Below are 13,579 nucleotides of genomic sequence, written 5' to 3'. Positions count from 1 at the left end.
ACAGAGGACATTTTATAAGCTTATTATACCTATATTGTGATATACTGACCTGTCCATTATTTTACAAAAAATTTGGATGCAATGCTTCTGTTGCCTCCTGGGTGACAAACTGTGTAAAGCTGAAGACTTCTGATCATAAATATATGTGAAACGCGTCGACTTCTACCATGGATTATACTTGGTATTGGAATTCTATTATTTACCTCTGAACATAACCCCACTTAGAAAATATACTAGTGGCTACGCAATACTACATCATCCACTACGCCACCCCAAGCATTTCAACCTATCATTCCCATCCCAATTACACTAGCTATTGTGGACGTCCACTACTGTGTTATCTGCTAGCAGAATATATAAATTAAGTTTAATTTACCTTCTTTTTGGGGGGGGGGGGGGACATTGTATGTATACAGGTATACTTAAAGTGTACTCTCCTAGATAGAGTTTCATCTCTGTCTCTGCTCTGTAATCAAGTCTGCATAATCATTCTTTCTATTCTCCCCCCCTCACACCCTGAGGGTTGTTCCAGGGGTGGCTGCTGGAATGGTCATCTCAAGGAGAGTCATTCCAAAATCTAACAGAGCCCACTATAAACTGTATATATTCTTTTTTAAAAAGGGAATGCAAATGAATGTCTCCTAGTCTGCTGAAAACCATTATTGTAACACATGTTTACTTTTGTTATATATAACATGACATGTTGGGTATAGTACGGTAATGGTTACAAATCCTGCTGTTTCATGATAGTGGACATTTATTTTCTCTTTATAATTTATTTTCAATTTTTTTTTCAAGATTATAGACATGGGCACACACACACACACACACACACACATATCTATAAATGGCAGAAGCTAGTTAACAGGATGTAGCGGTTCTGCTCATGTTACAGCACTTTCATTTTCAGAAAGACTCATTTATTATAAATGTAAGTATTGGAAACCACATGATACTAATTTCTGTGCTGTCACTTTTTATTTTTGTTATTTCTGTGATGATTTCCAACAAACAATGAACCCTTTCATATTACTTCATCGAGATTGCTGCTTACTTGCACGAATCCAGATTGACACAGATTTTTCAAAAGAACAAAAAAACTTTGGAAAAAAATCTGTAGAACCAGAGCTATTTTGGCTACAGATCTAACACAAAGAGAAAGACACAATTTCTGTCTGTCTGTTTAATATATACAGGTATTCATTTCGCATAAATGTGTGATGAGTTTCATATATATATTAACATCTAGCTCTATTTTTTACATTATCTATATATTTAATTAATGTAAAAAAAATTTAAATGGTGCTTAAATAATAAAAAAAAATGCATATCATGTTTACAAATAAATGACAGATTTGTAAAATGGACTTTAGAATACATTCAACACACCCATTGCGCCGCATATAACTCTAATTTTAAAGATTAATGATCTGCCACGTAGGAAGGTGAGATCTAAACATGAGACAAGTAATGTACAAAATGTGTACAGAAGCAAACCGCCTAACATTGGCGTCTCGAGAAGCAGGCTGGTGTAGGAAAGGGGTCCAGGGTGGGCCAGTGATGTGATTGTGCCACTGGTACTGTCCAAACGGGGCACACGATGGGGGGGGAGGGGGTGTCTGTTCGATTTACTTACAGGTGAGCCTGGTGTGAATGTATGTCAGGCTGCGTACCAATCAAGCAAGTGTTCTGAGTGCAGTTTGAGTGCTTCTAATAATACACTTTTTGGAGAGAGTTCCCTGGTGTCTCGCTTTGATGGGAAGCTGAAAATCATGATGATCATGAATCATGAAATCGGGATGGTTGTGAGGCATGCAGGTAGACAACATTTTTATTATTTTGTCTTTCATTCAGTATATTTCTGTGTCCAGGTATACCAATATACTTTAAGGTCAAATGTTAATCTGCCACCATTTACCTCAGCCTCCGCGTCCCCACTACAATCTCATTTAGTTCTGAAAAATGTTAAGTGACTTGCTAATAGCAATTTTTGCAACTAAATTATTATTTAGAACAAGAACAATGTATCTTATCCAAAAAGTTTATATCCATTGAATGGTAGAGGCTCCTAGCAAGTTTCTGCAACTTTTTAGCAATTTAAAGGGACACTGTAGGCACCCAGACCATTTGCCATCATCCTTAACCCTGCAAGTGTAATTATTGCAGTTTTTATAAACTGCAATAATTACCTTGCAGGGTTAAAGGGAAACTCCAGTGCCAGGAAAACGATTTGTTTTCCTGGCACTGGAGGGTCCCTCTCCCTCCCACCCCCCAATCCCCAGTTGCTGAATGGGGTGAAAACCCCTTCAGTGACTTACCAGAGGCAGCGACAGGTCCCACGTCACAGGTCACAGGTCCCACGCATTAGCGTGCCCCATAGGAAAGCATTGAAAATGAATTTCAATGCTTCCCTATGGGGAATAGAGCGACGCTGGAGGTCCTCACACAGCGTGAGGACGTCCAGCGACGCTCTAGCACAGAAAACCTGTGCTATGAAGCAGGAAGTTCCCTCTAGTGGCTGTCTAATAGACAGCCACTAGGGGAGGACTTAACCCTGCAAGGTAATTATTGCAGTTTAAAAAAAACTGCAATAATTACACTTGCAGGGTTAAGAGTAGTGGGAGTTGGCACCCAGACCACTCCAATGAGCAGAAGTGGTCTGGGTGCCTGGAGTGTCCCTTTAAGTCCTCCTTTCACCAGACAGCCACTAGAGGCCCTTCCAGCTTCTTAGACGACTTTTGGTCCTCTAAACGACACTGGACGTCCTCACGCTGTGCATGAGGACCTCCAGTGCTGCCGGAACCCCCATATAGCATGACCCAGCGCTGAGGGATATCGGTGCTGGATTTAGGTTTTTAACCCCTTTCAGCGATGTGGGATGGGGGTGGGAGAGATGGGGGCACTTCATGATTCTACAGTGACAGGAAAACTGGTTTGTTTTCCTAGCACTAGGGAATCCCTTTGATTCCATGAGATGTCGATATTGACCTGATACTGGTAGTCATGGGTTCATTATGTTAAAGTTTTTTTGTTTTTTTTTTGCACTAGTACTAATTAATACACTGTAATGCCTTTTGCTGAATGAATACTTTCAGATTTAGAACATAAATATAAGATGCTGCAAAGAAGAATTTCTGAATCTCTTATTAGAAAACAAACTTATTTATATAGAGATAAACATATTATCCAGTTCTGTACAATAGCCAACACAATACAAACAATGAATTACAACAAAACACATTTGACATACAAGAACAGTAGCTGAAGAGGGCCCAACCAAACATGCTTACAAATGGTAATTATGTGTCTTAGGTATTTTAATGCATACACTAATTGAAATGCTGACTTCTTTGGAAACACTGTAATGTCCAGCTGGGTGTCTTGGTTCAAACTGTACTGGTGACTTTAAGTGTCAAATTCACATACTGCTGTTGGCTATATTTAATCAAGTTACAAGACATGACTCAAGACTCTGGTGGGACTCCCTAAGATGCTGTCTCGATGGCATGGTAATTTAAGTATAAAGTAGTCTCATTTCCCCTAGGCTGCATTCCTGACAGCAGGAACACAGAGAATAGCACAGACAAATGCTGTACATGATACAGGAGTAGTCAAAATACACTAGGGTATCCTTAACATTGCTAGTTATCTGGTAACATTGTACCGAATAAGTAATATTACAGCTGAAAGAATGGTGGATGTTATATTAGGAAAATAATTTGCATAAAAATACCTAGAACAGCATTTGGTCTTAGAGGAAACTTGTTAATGTGTACACTTAAAGAGCAGGATAGTGCAAATATACATCCCCTTAAGTCACCCGTGTGTCTTATCTTTTCCTGTACTCCTTCTGCATTTATAAACATTCTTAAGGAGATACTCGGAGCACCAAAACAACTTTAGCTTAAAGGGACAATATAGACAGCAAAACAACTTTAGCTTAATAAAGCAGTTTTAGTGTAGAAATCATGCCCTGCAGTCTCACTGCTTAAATCATCGCAAATCAGCGTGCAGAACGTCCATAGGAAAGCATTGACAAATGCTTTCCTATGGGCGTTTTTAATGCGAATGCGGCTTTTGCCGCGCATACGCATTCCGCTCTACTCGGGAGCCAACGTCGGAGTGGGAGGAGAGGTCACCAGCGCCAAGGGAGCCCGGTGCTGGATTTAAGTAAGTAGCTAAGCGCCAAGGGAGTGGGCCCCTGAGGGGGGGGGGGGGGGGAGGGAGGGAGGCCTAAGGGTTGTATAGTGTCAGGAAAACGAGTTTGTTTTCCTGACACTATAGTGATCCTTTAAATCACTTTTGCTTCTATCCATACAGCTCTAGCCATACCTTCCCTGGCTGTGACTCACACAGCCTTCACAAATAGTTTTATTTTCAATCAGATCTTACAGTTCAGTGCGTTTATTGCGTACTTTAGAAGTTAACGTTTAAAAAATCAAAATTAAAAATACCATGCAATAAATGAAGTTAAAAAAAATAGATCTATTTGATGTGTTTAGGGAGGCTCCGTAATGCAAAGGCAGAGTAGGTGTGGCTTGAGCTACATAAACAAACTGATTTAAAGGGATACTTAAGGCACCCTAGTAGGCAAACTATTTTAGCTCAGAAGTGGTCTGAGTGCAGTTTCCCAGTCCCGCTTAGTCCTACAATGTAAATCATTGCAGTTTATGAGAACCTGCAACAATCACATTGCAGGACTAAGACTGCCTCTAGTGGCTGTCAATCAGCGCTTCCTGCTTGCTATGGGACTTTTGGTGGAGTGTTTCCTTTTAAGCAAGAGATCATCGATGGATCAGGATAACAGTGTCCACAATAACATGTCTCTCTGAACTCCAGATACAGATCTGCAGATGATGTTGCTGGGCCACTCATGTAAACCTGAACAATGATAACAAATATGACTGTATTTTCTCTTCTTTTTTAAAGTTGGCACCGAGCGAACAGGCATTATAGAAATGTTTTGGTCTTAGATATCTATCTATTCTGATAAACAAGGTGAAGGAATGATAGGGTGGTGAATACATTGCCTATGGTGATTTTACAAATGAAGATAGAAAACCTGGCTTGATAAAGGCTCAGTATGAGTCAAAACGTTGATGTCCCACTTCCTGAAATAAATAAACTCTCCCTTTTGGATATTACTATGTGTGTCTAGGTTTTTTGTTCATTTGGATTGTTGGGACCTCACCTCTCCCTACTTTGATGCACCATAGTACAAAATATTCAGTCACTGAGTGTGTGCAACCCCAATTTGGTCTACTATGGTGATTTTACAGTCTTACTAATTGGAAGAGTATGTTCAAGTGCCACGTGCGTGTATGGAAGATGATTTCCTTCATTATAGTTGCCTGGTGTAAGGATGAACCTCATGGTTACATATAGTCGGCTCTTTCATTCATCCCCTGGCACAGTGTCAGCTTGAGGCTTGTGTTTTTTTCCTAGGTGTTTGATTTAAGAGGGCTCAAGAGACACTTCTCAGAATGCACAGGGCAAGCTAAAAATGGCACGTTGAGGGGTCAGGGAGAACAATGCCAACAAGGTTTCAGTTTATCTCTGAAATAGTTTGTATTATTGAACAGCAGCATTGTTAGTTGTGTATGTGAGGCAAACGTGCTTTAAATTTTAGACAATTAGGCAAAGAAGTACCAACAGAACTGTATGGAAGTTTGTGTTTCAGTGGTGGCACTTGATAGGAAAAATGTGGTTTGAAGATGTGTTATCGTGTGTTGTGCTTGATTTTGCATGGAGCTTTTTAGTGGTCATTCAGCATGAACATAAGGAGATAAAGTGGACTACCTCTTTGTTCTGTGTGAACACTCCAAGCAATATCTGTTAGTCATCTGCAAATAGCAAGAAATGCAGATCTCCCTGTGACGTTTGGCCAAAGGACAATTACGTTTTCCCTCCAACATTGAATTAATTCTCATCTTTGCTAAAGCAATTATTATTAATTTAAAATGCAAAACAAGAAAACTAATGAGTTGAGTAATTGCCTGATTTATATTATGCATCAAAATGGTTGTATATCTATATTATGGTATTTATTAAATAATTATGTGTATGGTGCAAGCAAAGACAATTGGCTGCAATTAAGCTATTTGCAACTATAAAGAGTATGGTATTTTCCAAAGGTCTGAAAAACCATCTATGTAGATCTAGATTCTAGACACATTGAGGACTCCTGACCGGGAGCTAGTGACTATCCAACCGAGAGGTATCCAGACTAAAAAGTTGTAATTGCTGCTTTAGGACAGTATATGCATGTTACACTTAATTCATGTTTTAGGGTAAACTTACTGATATATTTTTCTTGTTTTTCACAGGGTTTGGAGAAGGTTCTGCTCTCGTGTTACCAGATAGTAGGACACATACTCGATCTCTAGAGAAGAGCGCGTGGAGAGCATTCAAAGAATCGCAGTGTCACCACATGCTTAAACACCTTAACAGTGGAGCCCGTGTCACTGTGCAGATGCCCCCAGTTATTGAAGGTCATTGGGTTTCTACAGGGTTAGTGGCCTATGCATATTATTTTAATCTCATTGGACCAAAACTAAATAAAAATAACTTCTCTCTACTATTGCATACCAGTACACCATAAATAGCGTGTTCAAGTATTTCCTATCTTACCTAAAGGTTAGCCTCCTGCTTAGTTTTTGTGCAAGGAACTCAAATTATAATGGAGTGGCCAAAGTTAGATCCTGAAGTGCAAATTCATTGATACTTTGCCATTCTGGCTGCCTAGGAGGTCTACCTTTTGACCATCTCTGTCCTAGATTGTTCAGTTATGGGGATAATTCTAACAGGAATGTTGTTCTTTTGTTGGAACAATTCTATTAAGAATGTTGTTCATAGTCAGTGCCCTCCTTTTTATAAATTGGACTAAGGGTAACTTGGGAATTCCACTAGAAAAGGGTCATGCAGATACTACTAAAGCAGAAATGATTATATCTAATTCAGTAGTAAGATCTAGTACCCTTACTGTCAACTATATTTCTGCAGCTACATTATTATGTGGCATTAAAATCATTTTTAGACCCATTTTCAGACATGTTTTATTTTAATCTGTGTTCTCAAAGCTGTAGATCTGGGATGAAAACCAGAGTAAGCACATGTTATTTTATATACTTTATGCTGTCATAGTGTTACACGTTTTACACGTGATTTTTTTCCATTTCACAAAAATATTTATATATTTTTTAAACAAGAGTTCTATGATGAGATATTGTGTAATGGTGGTTTATTTCATACACTATTTGTGCAATTGATTGCTGAATAAAACACATTTTAGTGTAGATGTAATTAATTGGAACCTGTTTGCTATTTCCAGTGAGCAGATCTTTTTTTTTTTTTTTTATCCCTATTTCATGTTCTAGTTTTGGATATAGCACTAAGAATGTCTTAGTTAACATACACCAATGTAATACGGCTTCTGGTGATTTCTCTTGAAGGTTGTAGCTGACACAGTCAATATAGGATTGTGGACTAAGGTCCAAGTTGCTACTACCCCATGTACGAGTGGTGGCGATGCCACCAAAAGACCAGTATGTCTGAAGAAATGTGCTGCAGGGGTGAATCTGAGTGGTTTGTCATGTCTAGGGTGTTTCCATCTAGGTTTAATTATGTTGCATGTGGTCCCAGCCTACCAGCCAATGAATGAATTGTGCTTTGCAAGCATTTGCAGTTCCTGCTTGGTAAGCACAATTCTTTTAGATCACTCTAATCAAATAATGCCAGAGTTGAACCACCATTTTTCATAACACTTTGACAGATATTCCCAGTTTATAACAGGGTCTGTTAGAAGGTCTGTGTCTAGACACATGGTAAGAAAGTAAAAGGATCACTTGAGCAATGGACCTCATAAAATCTAAACACTTGGCAGAAGGTTATAAGGACCTGACACACCTATTCTAGAATTGTCAGAGATGTGAATCCATATTATAATAGACTACACCTTCACCTGTCTGTGACAAAATGTGTGGACTCACTTCTCAACTCGAGCTACATTCATAGGGGTATTTTTCTAGGGAGAAATAATAGATTGTTTTGATAATCTTTTCCCTCAAACCACAGTTACGTTTTGTCCTTGAGTTTCACATAGTTATCAAAATAACAGTGGGACTTTTGAGTATTTAAGTCTGAATTATTAATCACTATACGATTTCCTGTAAGTCTGGTAATGTAATACCTACACTAAAACTATACCATAATTTAACATTGACGTTTGTCATGTTTATACTTTGTTAGCACAAGTGTGCATCTTAAAGCTGAGCCAAAGTGACCACTGCTGTCAAAATATTAACCTACGTTGTCTGCAGTCCAACCACCAAACAAACATGACACTGTCTGAACGATTGCTCTGGTTTGAAGATCAGTGTCCACTCCTGAATTAGGGGAGCCTCCAGCCACAACAGTCTGTCTCCTGTTTCTTTGTGGTCTGGCATGGAATACACTAGGGAAACCTGTCTATGGAGAGTTTCCTTGCTGTCTGGCTTTAAAAGTGCTTGGCAAATGTTCCCGTTCCTTTTGCATTTACATTTAGAATCTAGTACACTCATGCCTTATGAAGCTGTAATTCACATGTTTTAATTTTGTTGTCAGAGTGGGCTCTGTGAGGGTTTGAGAAAATAGAACCCACCCTATTATGCTTTGTGGTTAATAATGTATCTCACATTTTTATTTAAAAAACCACACTGCCCGCAAGTGACATACCGCTTGCTGGCTATGTAAACACAGGTATGTTGTGTTACATAGAGATATTTGAGATTGATCAACATGTTTGTAAAAGCCAAGGAGGAAGTTGTATGTATTAATTTAAAAAAAAAAAGAGAATTTTAAGGAGTTTTTTCACTACAGGAAAAAAAATAAAAGAAACACAACTCTGGGAACATAGCTATGCCACACACCTCCTGGAATAGTTTTGTCTTATGAAGAAAATATTGAGATCAGGATGAGCTAAGTGTGAGCTTTTTAAGTAATTTTTCATAACCTTGTTTTAGAATAGGCATTTTAGAAGACTTGTCAGTGGCAGATAAAACTTGGGAGCCTAGTTTAGGGATTATCTTGCCACCCCAGACTCTTCCCATCTCTACCCATCTTGATCATTTTTAGTATATGTGTCAATCTAGTCACCTTTCATTCTCCCCTTCCCACTATCCTTGTATTTTTCACTTTCATTCTTCTTTTCTATCCTTTCCTACTACCAGCCTTTTTTCCCTCACTTTATATCCCAAGACCTATTTTCTCTACACCCCTCTATCTATATTTTATCCCCTACCAAATTTTCTGTTAGACAATAGTCTCTGTTTTTTATCAAGACTAGTTCGGGATAGACATATGGGGCAAGACCTTTCATTGCATTTCCTAAAAAAAAGAGTCAATGAAAAACAAAACAATGAAAAAAAAAAGTGCAGTGCAGCAAGAGATCAGATGAGGACAGAAAAAGGAATTTAGTGTAAAAGAAAACAAGATTGGTAGTGCAAGATTTTAATTGTGGCATGTCCTTTAATCCTCAATCTCTTGCATTGTAGATGTGAAGTGCGATCCGGACCAGAATTTATCACAAGATCCTACAGATTTTACAACAATAATACATTCAAAGCATATCAGTTCTATTACGGAAATTACCATTGTACAGACCCTACTTACACTCTGGTTATCCATGGCAAAACACGGCTTCGCCAAGCTTCCTGGATCATCCGAGGTGGAACAGAAGCGGATTACCAACTGCATAATGTGCAAATCATTCCTCACACTGAAGAAGTGGCAGAAAAACTTACCTGGATGGTAAACCAGTCCTGCCCCGACTTTATCCCAGCTGATAAACTCTTGGAAGTAGATGTTGCCTACGATTTGTGGAGAGAAGAAAATGGTTTTAAGTGTGGTTTTAGGTGTGTGAAAGCTCTTAACTTTGCAATGCATGAGCTCCAGCTGATCCGGGTAGAGATACAATATATGCACCACAATTTGGACCATTTATTAGAGGAGCTATTCCTAGGGGACATTCATACAGATGCTTCACAGAGGATGTATTATAGACCATCTAGTTACCAGCCCCCACTACAAAATGCCAAGGTAAGTAACTTAATTCTTCATACCATTACCAGATGTTTTTGTTCCTTACAAAACAAAACAAAAAAACACTTTATGGTGCTCATAAGAATTATAGATGATAAAAGCAACCCTGTATAATTTTTATTTTATTAAGGATACCGATTTAAGCTTAACTATAAATGGCGATAATAATAATAACCGTCTAGACCTAATTTCTCCCCTTAGAGGAAACACTGGAACTGTGTGTTGAGGACAGTTCTTGTTGGGTTATGTGAGTACGGTGAAGTTAAAGGACCACTATAGGCACCCAAACCACTTCGGATCAATGAAGTGGTCTGGGTGCCAGGTCCCCCTAGTTTTAACCCTGCAGCTGAAAAAATAGCAGTTTCAGAGAAACTGCTATGTTTACACTGCAGGGTTAATCCAGCCTCAAGTGGCTGTCAGGGAGAGGCGCTTCTGCGATTCTCAGTGTGAAAATCACATTAAACTCACGCAGCGTGAGTTCAGATCCCCATAGAAAAGCATTAAGTAATGCTTTCCTATGGGCTGTTTAAATGCGCATGCGGCTCTGGCCGCGCATGCGTATTCGGCTCCACTCGGGAGCTGACGTTGGCAGGGGAGAAGAGGTCACCAGCGCCAAGGGAGCCCAGCGCTGGATTACGGTAAGCCGAGGGGGGCCACGAGGGAGGGGGGTGGGGAGGGGGGGCTAATAACCCTATAGAGCCAGGAAAATGGGTTTGTTTTCCAGGCACTATAGTGCTCCTTTAATTAGATCACTCTATTCACATTAATAGATAGAGATTATTATTTTTATCTTAATTACAGGAATCCTCTCCAGTCAACAGGTGTGTGCCAGCTAACATTCCACAACAGAATACGTTCCTTAAAAGCAAATGTCCTTAAAGCAAATGTCCACACAGAACAATGAGTGGGCACCCAACAGACAATAAGACCTGACATGTCCCTGTTATCTCAACCTTATCACTACCATACCTTATTTATGATGCAGATTTTTTCAGTATAAATGCCAAATGTTGCCAAAACTGTTGGTGACTCACAGTCTGCTTGTAAAGAAACCCATATCCCTTAAAACTTCAGATAGTAGTATTGTACCCCCACCCTCAGGGTCCCACTCCCGCCGGGCTGAAGGCGCAGGAAGTGGTTTAAACTCTCACCTTTCTCCAGCGCCGGGCTCCCTCGGTGCTGGGGACTCTCCTCCTCCTCAACCTTTTTGTTTAACATATTTTTTTTATTCATATTTATTGATTTACTTGATTTTCACCAAAGACATGTTCCTTGTGAAAAAGCTACTACTAAAATTAAATAAAATCTAGTTTTTTTATACCTGGAAAATACCATATGTACAAGAGGAACTATTACATCTGCTTTCCATATATATTTCTAGATATATTCCCATTTATCCAACCAAACTACAGCATGTTTATCTTCAAATAAAAAAAAATGATGGGTTTGGGGGTTTTATTTGGGTTTTTTTTGCATAGAGATTGTTCTGTTGACATTGCAACAAAAAAATCTTCATTAACAGTTACAGGTTAGACAAATAGCTGCAGAGAGCATGTGATGTCAACAGCCAATCATAACATGATAGACTGATTACTGGACACAGGCAATTTCTGATAAACTACCCCGTACTGGACACTAGACATTAGATAGAACTGATGATATATTGTGGAATTAAAAATGGCACCTTATCTATGCATTTGAGGAAGGGGTAGTCTTTGGGTGCTGGTAAAACCGCACCCAAGCAGTATGACAAAGAAAAATATAAAGTTTACATACTTTGCACCACAACCACTATGCTGAGCTGTAGTGATTAAGATGCATAGCATATGCCTTTAAAGAACAATTTATTGTTATTATTCTTTATAAAGCGCCAACAAATTCCGCAGCGCTGTACAATGCATGGACTAACAAACACATAATTCTAACCAAACGAGTTAAATGCACAGGAACAGAGGGGTTGAGGTCCCCACTCAATGAGCTTACATGCTAGAGGGAGTGACAGAAAAGGTAAGGGTAGAATGATCAGCATTTATACAGAATCTGATGTATATCATCAGTCATCTGAAAATAGTCATTTGGAAAAAGGAAAGTAGAACTTCCTTCTAAATGTAAATAAGGTGCAGTTAGCACCCATTATGCCTTATCATAGCAAAATCTGTACAGAGAGCAGTGTAATAAGATGACCACCTCAGCCTATAATTTGACACGTGTTAGTGGCTTCACCTGTGGCTGCAAACAAGTGATAATGAAAGACCCGCGTTTACATGCCAAAGTGATGGAAGGCTGCCATAACCACAAAATAAGCCTCTGAACAAACTGGCATTGCACCAAATTCCTGCAGCAATCTGGCTTTAATGTGGTAAATCAAACTTCTAAACCAAAACTAGAAAAAATATACAGCGTTCAGCCAAGACAGAAATGAAATGCACTTAAGCTACCTGTGTGCATAAAATGTATATGGGTTTATATATGTGTGCGATGGGTGGATGCATTAATGGATGGATGGATGGAGAGGCAATCAATTAGCTAGACAGATAAAGAGACATTATTGTGTTTCATGAAATAACAAGGTCTGTTTGGTGGGGGGGTTTTGAAAGGGAGTTTTGTTTTTTTCCACTGAACAATCAAATTTGCATCACTGAACTATTTTTTTCTTTTTTCTCATTAGGACAAAATGCTGCCTTTTTCTTTTTTTTCATCTGTAAATATTGTAACACTCACACAGTGCAGCACTTCATTTCTGTCTGTATTTGCATATTGAAAATAAGCATGCATGCGCTGGTTGACTTGTTATTGTGTATGCCTTCCTACGTGTGTCTTATGAATAAACCCTTATCTGTGCAGGGTGTATTTCAACATATCTTTCAGTAAGGAGGAAAAACTGTGCTTTCCGTTCACGCTTGTTTGCAGAGTTGAAAAAATAAAAGTTGTTTTACTAAGATTTTGGTTCTGAAAAGGAAAGTTTAGTTGAAATGGAATAGCAGCAGTGGGGCAATGTCACTGATTAATTCGTTTATGGAGATCATCTTCTATCTCTGCATAAAACTGACAGGTAGTTACATTGACCTCTATAAGGAGTGTAGAATTAATCAAATGGCACATTTTCAGTGCTTACTAACCTCCCTAAAAGTGGAGAAATAAAGAGAGAAGCTGTGTGTTTGAACACTGTATTATGGTTCTTTGTAACAATGTCCGTCACCTTCCCATAATTTTGCAGTTGAATGCATCCATTTCAGTGGCAAGTCTGACAGTGCGATTGTGAAGGTTTCAACACAGAATATAAAAATCTGGAGCATTGCCAAAATGATTTGATATATGCCTGGGATAAAAATAGTTTAATAGAACATAAATGGGTGGATTGCTATTAATCATACTAGAGAATTTCTGAAAACAAACACGTGGCCTTTGTAATGTCACTTTTCTTTCATAGCTCGCATAACTATATATAAAGTACTTTAGAAGTTTTCATATTGTAGTAGAAGGGTTTCGAGTAATGGCTGTT

General features: G+C 38.8%; 1 protein-coding gene across 1 annotated transcript in view; it reads left to right on the top strand.

The window, feature by feature from the left end:
- Positions 1-13,579, top strand: part of APCDD1 (APC down-regulated 1) — a 39,631-nt gene that overhangs the window by 17,556 nt on the left and 8,496 nt on the right. The window contains exons 2-3 of the mRNA XM_063450467.1: positions 6,327-6,510; positions 9,531-10,074. Coding sequence (XP_063306537.1) covers positions 6,327-6,510; positions 9,531-10,074 — 728 coding nt within the window. The remainder of the gene's footprint in view (positions 1-6,326; positions 6,511-9,530; positions 10,075-13,579) is intronic.

This window comes from Pelobates fuscus, chromosome 4 (assembly GCF_036172605.1).
Source record: "Pelobates fuscus isolate aPelFus1 chromosome 4, aPelFus1.pri, whole genome shotgun sequence".
Classification (NCBI taxonomy): domain Eukaryota; kingdom Metazoa; phylum Chordata; class Amphibia; order Anura; family Pelobatidae; genus Pelobates; species Pelobates fuscus.
Note: the sequence above shows the minus strand (reverse complement) of the source record. Positions and strands in the feature narration are given on the sequence as shown.